Genomic DNA, 14765 nt, shown 5'->3' on the forward strand with positions numbered 1-14765 from the left:
AAGCTTCAATTTGCGTCAAAAAAAAATTTCAATTTGGCTTGAATTTTATATAAAATTGCTGTACAGCTGCTATAAAAGTTAAACTGCTCGAGGCTAATGACTAACTAAAAATAATAATTTATTTAACATTTTATTTGTCAAGTCATTTATTTATAACAAACATTGCAAAGCACAAGGCCTGTTGCTAACTTAAAAACTCGACATGGACTAAACTAAAGTAAACTATGTTTATATATACTATAGTATATATTATATATATTGCTATATGTTGCACACATGAACAAATGCAAGTTGCGCATAATTGAAAAGCAAAAGCCATAAAAAATGCACGAGAGCAACACAAAAAAAAAAAAAATGTTGACAAATTGTGAAAGCGAAACACAAGGCTTTAACATCAAATTCAATAAGAAATAAGCGATAAAATATAGATAGAGTGAGAGCGAGAGGACACACGTCGCATGTTGAATGAATTTTTAATAAATCAAAAAAGCTTAAAACAACAACAAAACAACTAAACTAGAAGCAGAGAAGCTGGCGGCGTGACACGGATACGGACCAGAAGACTTAGACAGAGACAGAGACAGAGAGAGATAGAGAGAGACAGCGAGAGCGACTTGTAATCAAATAAAGCGCTCAGGGATAACTTTTTAGCTTTGATTAACATTTAGAAAAATAGCACATACATATTTTTCTGAGCTCAGTTGCATATAAACTTTAATTTCGAATTAAATTAACATTGTAAATTTTGAAAACACAACAGACAAATTTTCATTTATAGCTGAAAATTTGTATTATGAGCACAAGAAGATATTTTGAGTTTGGAAAATTTTTTTAAATAGATTTTTGTTATTATTGAAATAATAAGAGAATTTTTAGTGGAGTATTTGAAGTAAATATACAGTGGCGGACAAGACAATGCGTACACTTAATAATTACGACCCATAAAAAAAATTTAGTTAAATCCACACATTTATTTCTTTTTCTTTGCATTTTCTACAATTCTATGAAATAAACTTAAACTTTTCAGGCTTTAAGATTTGAACATTTTTCAGCATTGACTTTATTTGTATATTGTGCGAATTTTGTTGTCCACGACTGTATATAAACCAATTTATATAGTTAGCTTTATATATAACTCACCGAAGTAGAAGGCTTTGTTACTAAAACTATTTAATGCGAAATATTTATGACTTTTGTCAAAAGTCAGGTCACAGGTCAAGTCAAAGGCTCAAGCTAAAGCTTAGTTAAGCTGCAAACAAATTGTTGGCGCATATATGGGGCATTATCATATTATATACGCTTGAGACTCAAGACGTTATTTGGGTGGTGGGGCAGGTATAGCGAAGCGAACGAACGAACGATAGAGAGAAAGAGCGAGAGAGACAGAGACGCGTAGACAGTTTTGGAACAAACTTAAAACAATAAATGAATGAAATGAAAATTTCACAAGCAGAGCATACTTATATAATCTGTACTTCTTTAACATTCGTCTTTTGAAGCGTCGCCAGAGATGTGCAATATATTTAACAATCTCTGCGTAGCATGTGGCAGGCTCCGAATTGTTAGTGCTGCTCGCCAATGTTGAAGTTGAAGTATAACGAGCTCGCTCTTGCCGCATGCGCTCCATTTCGCGTTTCTTTGTCTCCGAGAATTGTGTGGCAATGACGACTAGACACAGATTGATCATGAAGAACGAGCCAATCTACAGAGAAACAGAGACAGAGAGAGAGAGAGAGAAAGAGATTAAGATTGAGAAAGTTTTTACATTTCCGGACTTGCAAAGTTTTCGTTTATTTTTTTTTGTATTTTGCTCTGCAGGTAAAATGACAACAAAAAGTTTGCAGCTGCAAAAGTTAGTGGGGAGGGGAGGGCTGCGTCTTTTATTGGCCTCAGCACGTTAAGAACTTTAGATTTAACTTATTGCTATTGCTTTTGTTGTTCAATGGGCTTTTGTTGCAAATTAGTTTGTTTGCTGCCAATTTGTGTAGCTAGCGACAACTTTAAATTGAAAAACATATTTCAAAACAAACAGAGAGTGAGACAGTGTACATTTGATTGCTGCTTGCAACATAAATATGCAATTTTTAGTTATTGTTGTAGCAAAAAGTTGTCGCCAGTGCTAGAGCGAGCTAGCAATAGTCGAAGCTGCCAAAATAATCAAATGCTTACAGCTTTGTGCTCATATGTGATGCAGTCTTTTAATTAGTGCAAGGACAAACTTGAACTTGCCACACACACACACACACACACACACTGCCATTGTCATTTTGCTAACAACTTGCAACATGTTGCTGCAGCTTAGCTCAGCCATAGAGACTGTCACGAACTTTTGACTGAGTTTGCCCACAAAAACCAATTTATTTATTTAACAGCATTGCATGTGCATAAATTGTTTATATTTTAATTGCATTTTAATGCCAATGACAGAACATACATTTTTTTCATATTTGTTGAGTTGTTTTTTATTATTATGTTGTGGCTTTTGCCTTTGATTGTAGTAAATTTATAAAGCAAAACGCTCGCTACAAATCAGGCTGAGTTTTTTATTATATATATATATATATATCTTAATTGAAACTATAATGTTTACTTTCTCTCTAACGAATTTTGTAGTTCAGTCTTTTAATTTAAATATTTTTATAAATTCCTTACAGTAATTTAAATTGATTAGCTCGGGTTTATTATTGCGCATAAGCTTAGCTAAGCTTATCACGTAAAACTCGCCACTATTATAATTTGTATTATAATATGCATGCCCCAAATTACAACTTACCACAATTAGGAGCACAAAGTAGATCCAATCCCAGAAACTGTGCGCATCCTGCACGTAATACATAATGTCCGTCCAGCCCTCCAGCGAGATGACCTGACACAAATAATAAATACACAAATACAAATGAAAACAGAGAGAAGAGAATGAGTGAGAAGCGTAATTAGCAACACATCAACTGGAACAACGAAATTTCACGTCACCATACAAAAAGCAAAAAAATAAATAAATAAACAAAAATGATTCGGTTATTATGGTTGTTAGTGCATTTTGCGCTTGTACCACAGCACGTATGCGTAATAAGCTACTCTGTGTGTGTGTGTGTGTGTGTTGTTTGTCGCAGCTGCTGCGCTTTGTTGGCCAAACGCGTTTTAATGCGTATTTGATTTGCATTTAATTGCCAGTTGCTGCTCCTTTATTTTTTTTTTAGCCATGTTAGGCCAACACTTGACCAAATTTTGACAATCGATTTGAGCAGCATATGCACATGTATGTGTGTAGTTGTGTGTTTAGTAGAGATGGCCACACGACTAATCGTGTTACGTTATGAAAATATAACAGAGCTAATTTAATTTTATTAATTTTTATTAAGTAGTAACGACTGAAGATTAAACTTGCATTTGCTTTCAAATTTAGCTCAATTTACTTGTGGTCTCTGCTTGCAGCATAGACTGCAAACTGCTTAAATTATTTTATAAATTTCCCATTGTTTCACTTTATTTTAACAATTAAACAGCAGCGTAAGCTTGTTTGACACATTGCGTATACGCAATGTTAGCTACGGGACTTAGTGTGTGTGTAAATTTGTGTGTTGTGTTTGGACAGCTGTCCAGCTGAAAAGTTTCGCAGCTTACCAGAAATATGGCCACCCAGGCCATGCCAATGTTATCAAAGGAGATGGTGCCTTGAAAAGGATTCTCGCCGCTTTGCTTGCAGGTTGTATAATATTGATTCCAATTGACGCAGGATGTATTTGTGGGCTCATTGAGGTCCAGCAGCTTGGCTTGCTCTACAAATGCAAAATAAAATAAATAAATTCAATTAAATTTTTGGCTGCCATTGTTATAGGTGGCGCCCACTTACCGCTGCAGACCAAGGAACCAATGCGATATGGTGGAAAATTTCCACATAAATGCATGCCAGAGTCTTCGGGTGTGGAGCATATATAATCCTGATCCTTGCTGAATTCATAGTATTGTGATAGGCTGCATTGGCGGCATTTTGAAATAGAATCGAGTATGAGGCGTGGCGCGTCACATAAATCGATTAATTGATCAATCGATAACCAGAGATAACACACACAGTTGCATTTAACAGTTGAGAAAGAAAGAGAGCGAGAGTAGAAGATAATACAATGCAAATAGAACAGAGTAATGCAAAGAAGAGAGCGACATAAAAAAGAGACAAAGAGAAATAGAAACAGAAAGAGAGAGAGAGAGAGAGAGAAAGAGAAAGAGAGAGACACAAAAAATAGTTTTATAAATCATTTTCATTGAGTAAGTAAAAAAGGTTCATACATACATACATATAAACTTTTTCTATATGTATAATTATTTTTATTATTTTTTTTTTGCCACATGTAGTACTTTATTTTATATTTTATAAACATTTACACACAATACACATCGATACATATTTCGTTTTTTATTTTTTGCTTTGCACAAATGCGTGAGAGAGAAAATATTTGAATTTTGTAGAATTTTCCTGTAGAACACAACACTAATTTAGAGTGAGACAGAGCTAGTGATAAATAGGCGACCAATCAATGTGAAACAGAGAGTGAGACCAATGCAAGTACCAATTCAATAGAAACGAGCGAGCGAGCGAGTGAGAAAGAGTGTGACAGCGAGTGTGTAAGTGTGAGTAAGCGAGAGCGAGAGAGCGCTTGAGAAAGCTTTGAAAGCGTGTTGAAAGCTTGAAGCTGGCAGCAAGAAGAAAACTGAGAGAGAGAGAGAGAGCAGAAGAAGTATAGAAGTAATAGAAGAGCGCAGCAATAGCGATCAACAGTAAGTGCAATTCAGAAAGAGAGAGAGAGAGAGAAAGCGCACTCAATTAAGTGTTAACTTAAGCAGTCGAGACATAGCTTAATAATAATAAAGTATCAAGTAAATAAAATTAAAATGCAAATAAAAGCGCAGCAACAAATGCAAAAGCGAAAGCAATTTAAATTAAACGGGCGGCGCGGCCACAAAAGTGTTGCTGCTAGTCCAAAATTTTCAACAGAGCGAGTGTAAGCGCGGGCGGGGCTCACGACAAATAATATCAATGTGTGTGCGTGTGTGTGTGTGTTTAATATGCACGCAGCGTCAAGTAAAAATTGTAAAGAAAACGCATTAAAATAAATATAAATAAAAAAGCGAACAGCGCTCAAATGTATGCTAACTTTATTAAGCTGCTTAGCATGTGTTTGTATATGTATGCCTGTGTGTGTGTGTGTGTGTGATGTATATGCGACTTTGTTACTCTTGTAGCTGACACTGCTGACATATATATAATTCTTAGACATCCTCTGTTGCACTTTTTATATTTGTTGTTGGCAAATATTTAAACAGTTTTCTTCTGCTTTTCGAACCTTCACAAAGTGTTATAATTTTTGAGTTTATATAGTTTTTAAGCCTTGTAGCTCTAATAGTTGTCTTTGAGTTTATTAATTGTTATTAATGTTTTTTGTTGGTTTTTGTAGTTGGGGCAGCTTTAAATACCTTTGTAATAGAAACTGATGGTTTTTCCTGTAATAAAGAGTGTATGAATATACACACACATATACATACATGCACATACAGTTGCGTGTATGTGTTGTATGCATATATACATATAATTTTTTTGTTTTTGTTTATATAGATTTATTTATTTTTATTAAACTATTGTTTAGTGCTTTTTGTAACTGCTCCATACTGTGCCTGTTGTTTGCTAACTAAGTTTATATAGTATGTTTGTTTATTTGCGTGTGTGTATTTGTGTGTGCTTTTGATATTTAGAAATCATAAGTATATAAATTATTATTAAATGACTGCTTATTGTTTTTTGGTCACGCTTTAAAAACAAACAAAATATTAATATTAAACGCACATTGAATAAGTGTGCGAGAGCGAGAAAGAGTAGGACTAAGAATAACAATAATAAAAATAATAACTTAATAACTGGAAACATATTTTTGCTTGGTGTCATTCAGGTTTACGTACTGGAGTACAAATAGATTAGTTTAAAAAGCTCACTATGGGTGAGAGAGAGAGAGAGAGAGACACACAGACATTTATTAGCTAGTGTTTGGGTGTGTGTGTGTAAAAGTATGTGCTGTAGTTAGTATAATATATAAACTGATATATGTATAGTAACGAGTTGTGAAAAGTGTAGCGAGATGCTGATTTATATAAAAACTAGCGAGTACTTAATGCATTAGTCAGTCAATGCTATTGAGATATACGCGCCATATAACTCATACTGAGATATAAGAACATAGCCTAGTAGCGAGTGCATTGATTGCGAGTGAAGTAGCGAAAGATATATATACTATCATATATAAAATGTACTATTTAGGTAATGGCAAAAAGCAATAATACTAGGATAACTCTTAGCTGAGATAGTATTGAAAAATTAGCTAGGAGCGAGTGCTTTAATGGCGAGTAGACTGCACTAAATAACTTGTAGCGAGTGACTATTAGACGAGTAGTCTATATAATAAAAAAAAACTTGTAGGCGATAATAACACTCAATTTTATATATATATATATTTATGAAGAATGCAACTAGTAGCGAGAAAGTAATTGCTCAGTTGCTACTAGATTGAATAGCCCGCTAGCAATAATAATATGAAGAGTTGATATTAGGAGTTGAGTAGAGATTTTTCATGCTCAAAGTTTTACTCGCTGCACCCAAATTTACTCGCTGAACTCAAAAGATTTTAGACTCTTCACAACTGCGAAAACCTCAAGACATATTTTGCAAGTTTTCAGCGTGTGTGTGTGTTGGTTAGCTTATGTGTGTATGTTAATAATAAGAGCTAGTGTTGGTAAACGTGTGTATTTTATAGTATTGAGCTACTGTTATTAAGTTTGTAGTTTATCAATTCTATATATGAATATATATATAAGTATATTTATGGATTCAGAGAGCAAATATTACTTGGAAGGTGTTAATGGAGATAAAGTACCAGAGATAGCGAGAAAGGTTTAGAGCTTGGTTTTATATATATGTAAAAAACATTTATTATTATTGAATACAATGTTGTTGGTGGGGGGCAGCTACTACAACAAATAGAGCAAGTTAGGGTTTAATAGTGTTACACATAGAGCGAGACACATATAGAGAGCAAGAGCGAGAGAGAGAGAGAGAGTGTGGTGCTGGCTGGTAGATTAAATATCGCTTGGGCTTAGCGAGAGAGATAGAGCGAGAGCGGGAGAGCTTTGCCTAAATGTTAGGATAGAGCAAAGTGTGTTAAGTAAGGAGCAAAAGAGCTAATAGACGACTAGTTGGGGTATACATGTGTGTGTGTGTGTGTGTGTGTGTGTGTTCGTGTGTGTTTCAGTGTATTGTTGTATTATTTTTTACTTTGCTTTGGAGTTTCATTGTTTGTGTTTGTTTCTTCGGGTTGTGTGTGGGGTTAAAGGTTTTTGTTTTTGTTTGGATGGTAGGGTGAAGGCAAAAATAAATCATTTTATCTTACGAGTTAACACGGACTCGAACTCTGTACACTTCAGGTAGTCCCCTGTAAACAAAAAATTGTATGTACCCGGTATGATTTTTGTTTTTAGCTAGAATTGCTTATATTGCACCATTTTAAAACAATTGTTGTGTAAACAATAACTGTAAAAATATATATTTTTTCAAAATAATTTATATGATTTTCTTGGCTGCCAATTTCTATAAAACTACAGAAAGAATATGTAAATAAATAACAAAAAAAAAAAAATGTTATAAATTTTATAATATAGTATATGTGTGTGTAGAGCAACTGTAAATGTATTGTTGTTGCTGTTGTTGTTGTTTGGTCTGTTGTCTGCTCTTAAATTGTTGCGTTTATACGCGAATAACTGCTACAAGTTTTTGTACGTGAGCTGGATAAACAAAACAAAAGCGTATCGAGGACATAAACAAACTGTACATGGTATATATGTACACATATACATATAAATGTGCCCTGTGTCTGTGACTGTAATTGTAGCTGTCTGTCTGTCTCTGTGTGTGTGTGTGTGCGTGTGTCTGTGTAAATTACAATGTAACACAAAATACATTTGGCTTTTGATGAAAGGCAACAAATTTCTGTTCGGGGGCAAAAACAAAAATATATTTGTAGGTATATAAAAAATTATGTTTGTCGTCTACAATAACAAGTGACGTTAATTGAGCAATAAGAAAATGTTGAAAATAAAATAAATATTTATTAACAGTTGTGTATATATATACAGCGCTCAAATGTACAGACAGAGAGAGAGAGAGAGAGAGAGCGAAAGAGAAAGAATATACAGACATTTTTTATGATTATTATTTTTTATTTACGCCTGCAGTAAAGTCTGGGCTGTATTTTTTACTTATTTGATTTGGCGCTTATCAAATAAAATAGAATTGATGTGCTGAAATTTAAGTTCAGCTTTGTGAAAATGTTTTTGGGATGCTTCCGATGGTTTTTATTAATTCAAAGCAGACTTGTGCACTATTATTAAGCTCACTGTAGTGTAAACTTACAACAAAGGGCAGCGAAATGTTTTGAAATTCAAGAGATTTTTGTTTAACGTCTTGTTTAATTTATAACAAAAAAAAATCACAGTCCTTCACAAATTACAAGCCTATATTTGCCTTGAAATATTTGTTGACGAATATTTTCATTAATTGTTCTTGCGATTTACCTCAGCAAAATGTAAAAAAAACTTTGTTTTATATACACATTGAATTTTTATCTCTTACAACTAAAATGGCAGCTCAATCGGCAAAAATTGCCATTGAGGTTGCCCTCAAAAATTTTTCAAGAGTCGGCAGAAATAATTTTGCAAGCACTGTATTTACATTAAATATAAATTAACCATATTAACCATTTTTATTAAGGCTTAATTTAAAGCACAGACAACTCAATTGAAATAATTGCTTGTGACAGCAACACACACACACACACATACAAAAAGAGAAAACCAATAATAAATAAAAAAAAGAAAATTGGCGACAGGGGTAAAAATAAATGAAAATTCATTTGGCTGCATAATTATTTACAACAATTATGCAAATGAATATAATATAATATATAGTATATGTATATTTCAAAAAGCAAAAAGTAATGCCAAAGCCCAAAGCGTAGTATGTACAGTTATGCGCAAGTGCATGCGATAAACGATACAAAAAAAAAAATGTTACAAAAATAAGTGTTAAGTTTTATGTATGTGTGTGTGTGTGTGTGTTAGTCAAATATATTTATACAGCTTTCAAAAATACAAAAAATCACTGCAGCGCTTTTGTCTACGCTAGTGACGTCTGAGCAGCAATCAATTTATGAATTGGCTGCCTTCACTGCCTTGGACTTGTCATTTGAACAGCATGCGATATTCACAGACCTCCCCCCCGCCCCCTGTTCCACATACAGTGTAGTGATGCTGACAGTGACAGTGACAGAGTTGAAGTCACGGCGGCGCATTCTGTGAGGGGGGGGGCATCGGTTAACAACAACTTTATCAAATTGACAGAGAGGGCGTGTCCATTGGATTTCATATGCAAATTGGCTGACACATGTTGCCACTTGCAGCAGCACTGATATACAAGCGTGTGTGTGTGTGTGTGTTTTTGTGTGTGTGTGTTTGTGTTGAACTCAAAAATTTCAAAAAGCAAAGCTTCAAACAATAACAGAAATTCTTTTATAAAATAAGCAGCATTTACATAGAATTTGCTTTTATTTTATCAAGCGAGACGCTCAAAAATCAAAATTTTAATTTATATTTATATATACAAAATCAATAATTAAAATGAATGCATATATATACACAAGTATATATATATATATATATAGATAGCGCCGCGGCAGACTTATTGTTGTTGCATTGCAAGTTTCTGTTTTTTTTTCGTTCCGTTCGTTGTTTCCGTAATCAAAACGTAAACATTGGTTAAAGCTACTTACGTTATGGGATAAATCATGCCATCGGGTCGATCCAATGTGCAACGCTGTCGCAATATTCCCTCCCACAGTTGCACGCCTATAATGCCAAAGATGAAGAACACAAAGAAGCAAAGCAGCAGCACATTGCCCAGCATGGGCAGCGTATCCAACAGCAGCATTACCAATATACGCATGCCTGTAAACAAAAAGATATGGCGCGGTTATATAGTAAATATTAGGGTGGCGCTTGTTATGCAACTTTTTAAAGAAAAATTACTAAATTGATTTTGGAATGCATTTTACGCTAAATTATACAAGTTTTGAACAAATTTTAAGTTATTGTCAGCATAGTTTGATTACTTTATCACAAGTTAAAATATCTTAATTACATTTGTTTTATTTGTAGCTGTTTCATTTAAAAAATAATAAACAAAATGGGCATTATTTGAGATTTAACAGATTAAATGATTATATTTCAATTATACTTCGACTATTGCCAATCGCTTTTAAATGTTTTTTTTTGCACATAATTAAAACAAAAATAATCTACGGATTATTACATATTATACAAAAAAAAAGCGCGAATTGAACTATTTCAAATATTAGTAGTGCAAATTGAAGTTTAAAATACAATCTAATGATCAATCAAATATATATATAATATATGTTTACTGTATAAAATTATAAAAAATATATGCACATTTTATTGGAATAGCAATTTAGTTTGCTTTGCTTTTATTTTATTAAATTATGCAATAAATGTTGCCAAACCAACACACTAATATAGCTATAGCCTATCTATATCAAATTATATCATACTTGGTATCCGATTTATGGCGCGCAGCGGTCGCAGCACGCGTATTGTGCGTATCGCTGTTAGATTCAAATTCTCCACGTGCATCACATACTCGAGCAGTCCGGCGAGTACGATGAAGAAGTCCAAACGATTCCACGAATCGGCTAGATATGTATTCTTGCCACACATGCCCATGGCAACCATTTTAATGGTCATTTCCAGTGCAAAAAAGGCAAAGATGATGTCATCGAAGATCTGAAGCAAGAAAATTAGTGAAATGTCAAGTTAGTAAAGCTGCAGGCGCTAAAAGTGATAGGGAAGGAAAAGAGGAAAATGGAAAAGGGCTGCTAAAATTAAAAAAAATAGTTGCCTTGAATTCACTAGCTGCATTTATTTTTATAAAATATATTTTTTTACAAATGAAATTAAAAAGCTAAAATTTTTGTCTAGCATTTTCTAACGTTTTTGTTTATTATATATATTTAAAATAATTTAATTTAATAAATTAAGCTGCAATTGTTTTTAATATATGCACATTTGAGTTAATTAGACAAAAACTGAAAGACCAATTTAGTTTTTATGCTCGCTCTGTCTCTGTCTCTCACTCGCTGCTTCTTCTAGCACAAATCTCAGTAATTACTATGAGACAAAGACAAAGCTGTCTATAGAGCAGCATGTTGTAGTGCTTCAAATTAATTGTTAACTTCAAGTACGTTTTGTATGTGTGGCAAGCTGTGGCTGCTGGCCACTTTGTTGGCCACACGTGTCCTTATGAGACACGAGGGCAGCGACTGACAGAGAGTGAAAGAGACTGAATACAAAACGAATCGTGACAAAAACTGAAACTCTCAGCAATTTGGATGAGACACTTATGTTCTTGTCATTTTCCATTCTCGTTGTCAAACAATCTGCTGCTGCTGCTGCTTCTTCTTCTTCCTACTACTGCTGCTGCTGCTGCCAATTTGCCACACTTGACTGTGAAGCTTTGCCCAAAAATGTTTGGCCCACCTTTTCATATCCAACATTTTCTCACGTTGCGCTTCAAAACATGTTCATAGTATTTGTATGTCTGTGTGTGTGTGTGGCTCTGTAATTGCCTTAGCAGCTACACCCCACTGTGTGTGTGTGTGTGTGTGTGTGTCTAACATGTGAGAATCCATGCCGTGTGGCATTGGCTGCCTAATGAGCCGAAGTGCCTGTTTGATGTCATCCGCCCGCCAAGGATGAAGTCTGCCTGCCTGGCAGGAAGTGAGCCAAAAAATTGCTTAAATAAATGGCAGTTAATGTGATGCCAACGTCATGACATTGCGAGTATGTCTCTAATACACTTGCAGAAAATCTGTGTGCATTCGAAATTAAGTAAAACTTTCATAATAATCATAAGCTTAACAATAAGCAACAATTGAAGTAATGAATAGTTGACTTGACTATAAGCATTAAAAACTGAGTAGCTAGAATTATTATATATTATAATCTTGAACTGCTTAATTGTTAAATTTTACATAATTTGAGTATTTATAATTAAAGGTTTGGGTCTTGGCTTAGTTTTCAGTTTGGAATTAGAGATGAGCATAGATTTTCGATAACAAAAAGCTAGACACGCTATAATTTTAAATATTTTTTTATTAAATATTATTATTTTACTGTATGCTACTGAAACTTATTTATAAATTGATAAGCAAAGTTAAGCAAAGTCGTGAGGACTTTAAAAACATGTCGAGCTTTACGCTTTGTGGCACTTTGGAGTACCCATGCTCAACTCTACTGGGATATGGGCTGTCAGTTTTATTAATACAAGACTACTCACCTGTAATATGCGGCAGCGTGGCTTGAGGCAAGTATCATCGACACAGGGCTGATACATGCCCAGGGTTATGCAGTTGAGTAATATGACCAAAATGGAAATGCGCTCGAACCACGTATAGGAATCCAAATGCAGTTAAAAAGTTAAAGTTAAGGTAAAACGCAATTTGTGTGTGTAAATGCTGTAAAAGGAAAAAAAAAAACAACCCAAGCTAACTTCAGCTGATTCACAGAGACAAAACAAAGGCATAGCAAACAATCTCACTGCATCTCACTGGCATTGGCTTGCCTAATGCGCACTCAAGCACTTGTCAACTGTTTGGGCTGCAACGTGCAACGTGCTGCTGCAGCTTTGTGGCAGTTGCGAGTTGTTGTTGCTACAGCTCGGTTTGCTGCTTTGCTGGGTTTTGCTTCAAGTAAAATTCCCACACAAATGACACAAATTGATGACAGTCACTCACACAGTGAGTTGAGATTTGTTAGCCAAAGAGAGAGAGAGAGAAAAATCGCGCAAAACGAAACTGCTACAGTACACATTGCTTAAATGCAATTCAAGCTAAAAGTTTCGAAAATCTATTAAATGCTAGGTTGATCATTTTTGAACGATTTGTTTTAAATAATTATAAATAAATAGTAAATAAATTTTAATAAATTGCTTAATACAATTATTTAGCTTCAAATAAATAAAATTAATCGATCGATAACTTGCTAATAAGTTTAAGTGCTTGACTTTGATTTTAAATGTGCAAAAAGCTAAACAAATCAATTTAATTATAATAAATTGCCTAATGCAAATATTTAGCTTCAAATAAATAAAATTAATCGATCGATAACTTGCTATTAAGTTTAAAGCTAATCAAAACAATTTAAGCGTTAAATTGATAAATCGATAAGTTGATATATGCGCTAAAATGTTTTAGTTAATTTAAATTGCATTGACTCGATGAATTGCTAATAAAATTAAGCATAAAATTAAGCAATTTTCAGTTTAAATTGCAAGCAGGGCGCATATAGTTGTTAGCTACTGTAGCGCATTAGCGTAGCTCGCAGCTGACTGCACTTCTTTAGTCGATTGGAGACCACAAGTTAGTGTGTTGGCAAGTTTATCTTTTAGAACAGCTCGATTACAATATTCACTCGCACAAAAGTATGCAACATATACTTACAATGCGAATTTTGCACATTTTGCTGTTGCATGCCACAGAAAGTGGCTGGCGAAAGTTTTCATTGAGATGTGGGCAACTTGCGGCATCGTTGCAGCCAAAGTAGCTACGTCTGTGTGCCTGTCTATGTGTGTGTGTGTCTCTGTGTGTGTGGTGTAGTGTAACAAGTTGCTGATGTAGAAGATTGCGGCAGTTGCAACAGTGGCAAGTATATTTATGTAATGAGCCAACACTTGAAGCTAAGCAGCCGAGATAATGGCAAAAGTGAGAGCTGAGAACTGAGAACTGAGAATTGAGAATTGAGAATACTGCAGCTTAAGTATTTTTTGCTTTTTTTTTTGGGGGGGGCGATAGATAAACAGAGATGCGAATAATGGCAGTGAGCACTCAAAACTATAAACGAAAAGTAGTAGTAAAGCGACTGGGCAAATGTGTGGCAAGCACCCTAATGTTGCAACAAAGTTGTTGCCACGCATGACGCAATGTTTGGCCATTTGGCCTCAGCTCTCATTCTTATTCTCATTCTCATTCTCATGCACTTAAAAGAGCACTGAATAATTCGCAAGCGCTTAATACATACATCCGTTCCAAATAGCGTTGCAGGGACGCCAACGGGACGTATGCTTAATGCATGTGAAATGCGCAGCCAAGGACTCGTTTTTATTTTTATGGGCGCGTGAACTGAAATAATGCACAAAATGTTTACGCTATTAACGCACAATTAAAGATAAAAACGCGCAACACAATGGCGAAACTCAGCCCGCCCCTCAACCCCCTCAACCACGCTCAACAAAAAGGACAATTGGCCAGACCTTGCAATTCATTAGTAGCATTGCGTTTGGTCCAGACGCGCAGGCAAAAGCAAAGGCAAAAGCATATGCAGGTCAGGTCAGAGCCACAGTGTCATAAAAACAAATGTGAACAGTGTGCAGACAACGCGTATGTGTGTCTGTGTGTGTGTGTGTCTCTGTATGTGTGCTTTGGGGCAGAGGCAGGCACTGCGCTCTATAAATATTGCAGCAGCTCAAATATGCGGCACTGGCAAACGTCAGAGGCGCCACCAAAATGCCACACAGCAAAAAACAAAACAAACAAAAAAAAAGCTGCATATGGCAAATAGCATAAATTTTATATTAAATATATAAATAATCGAAATTC

General features: G+C 34.7%; 1 protein-coding gene across 4 annotated transcripts in view; it reads right to left on the bottom strand.

Moving 5' to 3' along the window:
- LOC108606420 (voltage-dependent T-type calcium channel subunit alpha-1G) overlaps positions 1-14765 on the bottom strand; it is a 43791-nt gene that overhangs the window by 22648 nt on the left and 6378 nt on the right. For all 4 annotated transcript variants that reach the window (XM_017996520.1, XM_017996517.1, XM_017996516.1 and 1 more), the window contains exons 2-8: positions 12449-12560; positions 10665-10896; positions 9867-10041; positions 3854-3975; positions 3625-3779; positions 2774-2866; positions 1461-1702 (exon numbers count right to left, since the gene is read on the bottom strand). In XM_017996520.1, coding sequence (XP_017852009.1) covers positions 1461-1702; positions 2774-2866; positions 3625-3779; positions 3854-3975; positions 9867-10041; positions 10665-10896; positions 12449-12560 — 1131 coding nt within the window. The remainder of the gene's footprint in view (positions 1-1460; positions 1703-2773; positions 2867-3624; positions 3780-3853; positions 3976-9866; positions 10042-10664; positions 10897-12448; positions 12561-14765) is intronic.

Source organism: Drosophila busckii, chromosome X (assembly GCF_011750605.1).
Source record: "Drosophila busckii strain San Diego stock center, stock number 13000-0081.31 chromosome X, ASM1175060v1, whole genome shotgun sequence".
In the NCBI taxonomy this organism is placed as follows: domain Eukaryota; kingdom Metazoa; phylum Arthropoda; class Insecta; order Diptera; family Drosophilidae; genus Drosophila; species Drosophila busckii.